This window comes from Verticillium alfalfae, genomic scaffold (genome assembly GCF_000150825.1).
Source record: "Verticillium alfalfae VaMs.102 supercont1.7 genomic scaffold, whole genome shotgun sequence".
Classification (NCBI taxonomy): domain Eukaryota; kingdom Fungi; phylum Ascomycota; class Sordariomycetes; order Glomerellales; family Plectosphaerellaceae; genus Verticillium; species Verticillium alfalfae.
The window spans coordinates 1427467-1431566 of record NW_003315032.1 but is presented as its reverse complement, the minus strand read 5'-3'; the positions used below and the strand labels follow the sequence as shown (position 1 = coordinate 1431566).

Genomic DNA, 4100 nt, shown 5'->3' with positions numbered 1-4100 from the left:
CCGCCCCGCGGTAGAGCGCCCCCATGTGCTGCACCTGCGTGGCGGCGCTCGCCGAGGTCCCTGCTGGTTGATGCAGAGGGCGTCGATCCACATGGTGCGCGGCGCCGCCGGGCCGCGCAGGTGCAGCAGCGCCTCGTGGAGGTTGCGCGACACAGTGAGCGTCGCGCCGCCGTCGACGGTCACGGGGAACGTCTCGGCGGGCGAACCCCAGACGTACGAGAGGGCTTCATAGGCCGGGAGCGTGGCGGCGTCGTCGAGCGAGTGCGCGTGCAGGTGGAGACAGAGCGCGTCGGTCGGCGTGCCGGGCGGAGCGTGACGAGCCGGATCGTCCTGTCATCGACGGCGGAGTACTGATACGTGGCCATCGGCTGTCGATCGGGCGTCCGAGGTGATGCTCATGCTTGCACGTGTGAACCATGCTGCCGGGAGCTGGGAGTCATTCCCTGCGTATTGACGTACGGGAAATCAGTGATACGCCTACTCTGCAGCTGGTCAGACTATGATTGGCGGAATGCCGACCTGAGAAAGATAGCCTGGTCGAGCAGCGAGCGTTGGCACTGCATCGTGTCTTCTGCAATGTGAACACAAAGTCAACGGGTAGAGCGACAACACCGAAAACTTGCACAGTACCCACGCGCAAGTCATGCAGCCCGGTTTGAACAATGCTTCCCTCCCGCACCGCAGATGACTCTACACTGTGGATTAAAATCTTATGCTCTCTACCGTCCTCACACTTGATCCAGTCTATAGTGCCGCGCTTTTCATCCATCATGAGCTTTGTACAGGTCTACCGCCCGGATTATGAACAGGCCACAGCCACGCGGAGCCGTGCCGTACAGTGTAAGAGAACAAGAGAGCGAGGGAAACAAAACCCCAAGTCTCTCGGCAAATGAAAAATTCCCCTGCCAACGCCGCCCGGTGCTTTGTGCGATCCAAGAAAACAAAAGAAAGAAAAACAGACAAGAGACGAGCGATGCACTCTCGCGCGTCTCTACACCCCTCGCAGGCCGCTCTGGCTGCGCGCGTGCCCGGAAGTAGTCATCTTTCTGGGGTCCGAGTCGCCAGGGCTTAGGTCGGCCTCGACCTGAGGGAGGTTGCTATACCCCCTCGGTCCCGTCGCCGAGCGCGCCGGTGCTGGGTACCGGCGTGGGCTCATGCGGAAGCTGTCGACGCTGCGAACGCGGCCCCCGCCGACGCTGTTGTTGCTGTAGCTGGGCGCCGGCGCGCCCATGCCCATGCCCATGCCCATGCCCGCCGCGTCCTGCACGAGTGCCGTGTTGCTGCCGTTGCCGTTGGCGTTGGCGTACAGCGGGCTGCGCGAGCGGTCGTAGCACATGCCCTGCGGGAATCCCGGGCCGGGCGAGGCGCGGCCGCCGTTGGGCGAGTGGTAGCCTGCTGCCGCCGTGTTGAACTCGTGGGTCGGCGCGCGGTGGAGGGGCCGGTTGAAGCCCGTCATGCCGCCGGCCATGGCGTTCATCGTGGGCGTGCCGGGGCGCGAGTAGTCGGACTCGCCGCCGTGGGAACCGGGGGTGCCGGGCCTCATCCTGTCGGCGTCGGCGCCAAAGAGGTCGCCTTGGCCGTGCTCGTCGGCGAATTCCGGCCGGTTCTTGTAGAATTCGAAATCCATGTGCGAGTCCGAGACGAACTCGAAGCCGGGCACGTTGGTGTTCATCTGCTTGCCGGGCTTGCCGGCGTTCATGGGGTCCAGCGCAAACGTGTCCGAGTAGCCAGGAGACGGACATGCCGTCCATGGCGCCGGCCTCGCGCCCGTCGGACAGACGGCCCTTGTACACAATGTGGAGCGTCGCCTGGGCCTTCTGGTGCACCATGGGCGTGATGAGGGGCTTGTACAGGGCCGGGTGGCCGAAGCGCGACGCGAGCCTCTCGCTGCGCAGACGCTGTTCCTTCTGGAGGCCGCTCTCGGGGTGCTTGGCGACGTTGAGGGTCGAGTAGTAGCCGGATCTTGTCGTCGAACTGGCGGGAGGAGACGAACTTGAAGAGGGAGCATGAGAAACGGCAGAGGAACGATGGCGAGGGCGTGGGTGTGGTGGGCGCCCTCGCCACGAACCCAGCAGGTCAGGAAGAAGACGAGGTCGGCGAGCATGGTGGCGAAGATGACGCGGTTGAAGACGACGCGCCAGAACATGCCGCCCGACTCGGTCTTGGTGACGAAGACGTAGAGCAGGAGGTAGCGCTTCAGCCAGACGTCGATGGCGAAATACAGGGCCACGGCCGGCAGGGTGATGGGCTGGATGCCGGCGAAGCACAGAGCAATGGTCGAGTAGTAGAGGAAGTAGTTGTAGTAGGGGGCGTAGTCGAAGGCCGGGGGCGCCGTGAGCTCGATGAGGTCGCGCGGCGTGGGGCTCGAGAACTTGCGGGCGAAGAAGCTGTAGATCAGGGGCCAGAACTGGGCCAGGTCGATGGCGGCACCGAGCTGGCGCTGGAGGAGCCAGTTGACCCAGAAGGGGCTGACGGTGCAGAGGGCGAGGAACAGGGTGTCGGCGATGTTCTCCTCGAGGATGGCGTCCCAGGCGTCGGCGCCGTGGCCGGTCCTGTTGATGACGCCGGCGATGAAGGTCCAGGTGGCGCTGAACAGGGAGAAGACGACCAGGTTGTTGAAGACGAAGAAGGCGTACAGCTTGGCGACGACGTGGCGCTCGCGACCGCTCTTGGTCTGGTCGCCGGCCTTGATCGACAGGCGACGGAAGATGATGGGCAGCACGAGGAAGACGAGCGAGGTGATGGCCGGCGCGGCGATGCCCTGGACGAAGGCCCCAGAAAGGTCTTGTTCTCGACGAGCTCGGTCTGGAACTCGCGCCAGACGCGGCCCAGGTTGTTGAGGTTGACGAGGAAGACGGCGATCATGGCGTTGGGGCCGATCCAGATGAAGGTGAGCAGGGTGATCCACAGGTTGTTGATGACGCGCCTCCAGCGGCGCGTGGACGCCGACAGCGGCAGGTTGTTCCAGATGATGTCGTTGGGCCGCGGGGCCAGCTTGATGGTCGAGCCGCGGGGGTGCTTCTTGCGGCAGGCGTAGGCGATGTTGTGGGCCTCGGTGATGTCGGAGTAGCTGGCGAAGCCGTAGGGCATGGAGCTGCGCTTGTCGACGCTCTGGCGGACCTGCTTGATCTCGACCTCGAGCGTCTTGATGCGCTGCGTCAGGTACTCAATGGCGTCGACCTTTTGTCCCTTGGGGTAGGTGCTGAACGAGGGGTCCTTCTTCGAGGGCTTGCAGAGCGGCCTGTTGGGCGGCAGCTGGGCCGGGTTCTTCATGTACTTGGCGAGGACGGACTCGAGCTTGCGCACGGTGTGGTCGTGCTGGGCGATGAGCTTGGGCAGATCCTTGACGTTGCGGGCGACGGCGGTGCGGGAGAAGGAGGAGCTGGGAACGACCTCGTCGATGATGCGGGCGATGCCCTCGTCGGAGCTGCGGTCCTTGGGAAGATCGTAGAGCTGTCATGGTGGTCAGCAGGCATCTGGGCGGGGGTGGCAGGCCACGACGGCGAAGGTCGAAAAAAAAAAGCCAAAAAAAACTCACCATCAGCGTCCTCGCGTGCAGGCTGTTCTGGTACTCGTCGCTCTCGAAGTAGCGACGGCGCAGGTGCAGGACCTTTTTCGTGTTCCACCACAAGAAGAACATGACAATGGCGTTGATGCCGTAGGCGACGGTGACCTGGGCCCACTGGGCGTCGCCCCAGACGTTCGAGGGCGTCAGCATGGCCAGCCAGGCGCGGCCCTCGCCCGAGACGTCGACCTGGGTGAGGTTGACGGGGATCAGGATGGCGAGCACAAAGACGGTCAGGGTGACGAAGAGGTTCCGCAGCATCTCGACGAAGCGCATGAAGATGGCGGCGTCCATGCCGGCGTACTGGATGAACTCGTACTCGGTGGTGCTCCACAGGGGGAAGACCCAGGACCAGAGCTTGCGGCCGATGGGCGGCGGGGCGTGCTTCTCGTCGGCATGCTTGGTCTTGGGGGCGTAGACGGACTGGTTGTAGGGTCGCAGGAAGGAGAAGGCAATTGCGATGCCGAGCGTGAACAGGACCGAGGTACCGAGGGCAGCGAAGAAGGAGGTTTGTTGGAGCTGTCGAGGGTCAGAA

At 64.0% G+C, this 4100-nt stretch overlaps 2 protein-coding genes across 2 annotated transcripts in view; one reads left to right on the top strand and one right to left on the bottom strand.

Annotated features, from left to right (window-relative positions):
* The window catches only part of VDBG_06280 (predicted protein), a gene marked incomplete at both ends in the record, with an annotated part of 1883 nt that extends 1529 nt beyond the window's left edge, over positions 1 to 354 (top strand). The window contains one exon of the mRNA XM_003003791.1: positions 77 to 354. Within this exon, the coding sequence (XP_003003837.1) occupies positions 77 to 354 (278 nt within the window). The remainder of the gene's footprint in view (positions 1 to 76) is intronic.
* A 637-nt stretch (positions 355 to 991) lies between these two features.
* Positions 992 to 4100, bottom strand: part of VDBG_06279 (DUF221 family protein) — a gene marked incomplete at both ends in the record, with an annotated part of 4705 nt that continues 1596 nt past the window's right edge. Inside the window, 3 exons of the mRNA XM_003003790.1 lie at positions 992 to 2666; positions 2723 to 3453; positions 3539 to 4084. Coding sequence (XP_003003836.1) covers positions 992 to 2666; positions 2723 to 3453; positions 3539 to 4084 — 2952 coding nt within the window. The remainder of the gene's footprint in view (positions 2667 to 2722; positions 3454 to 3538; positions 4085 to 4100) is intronic.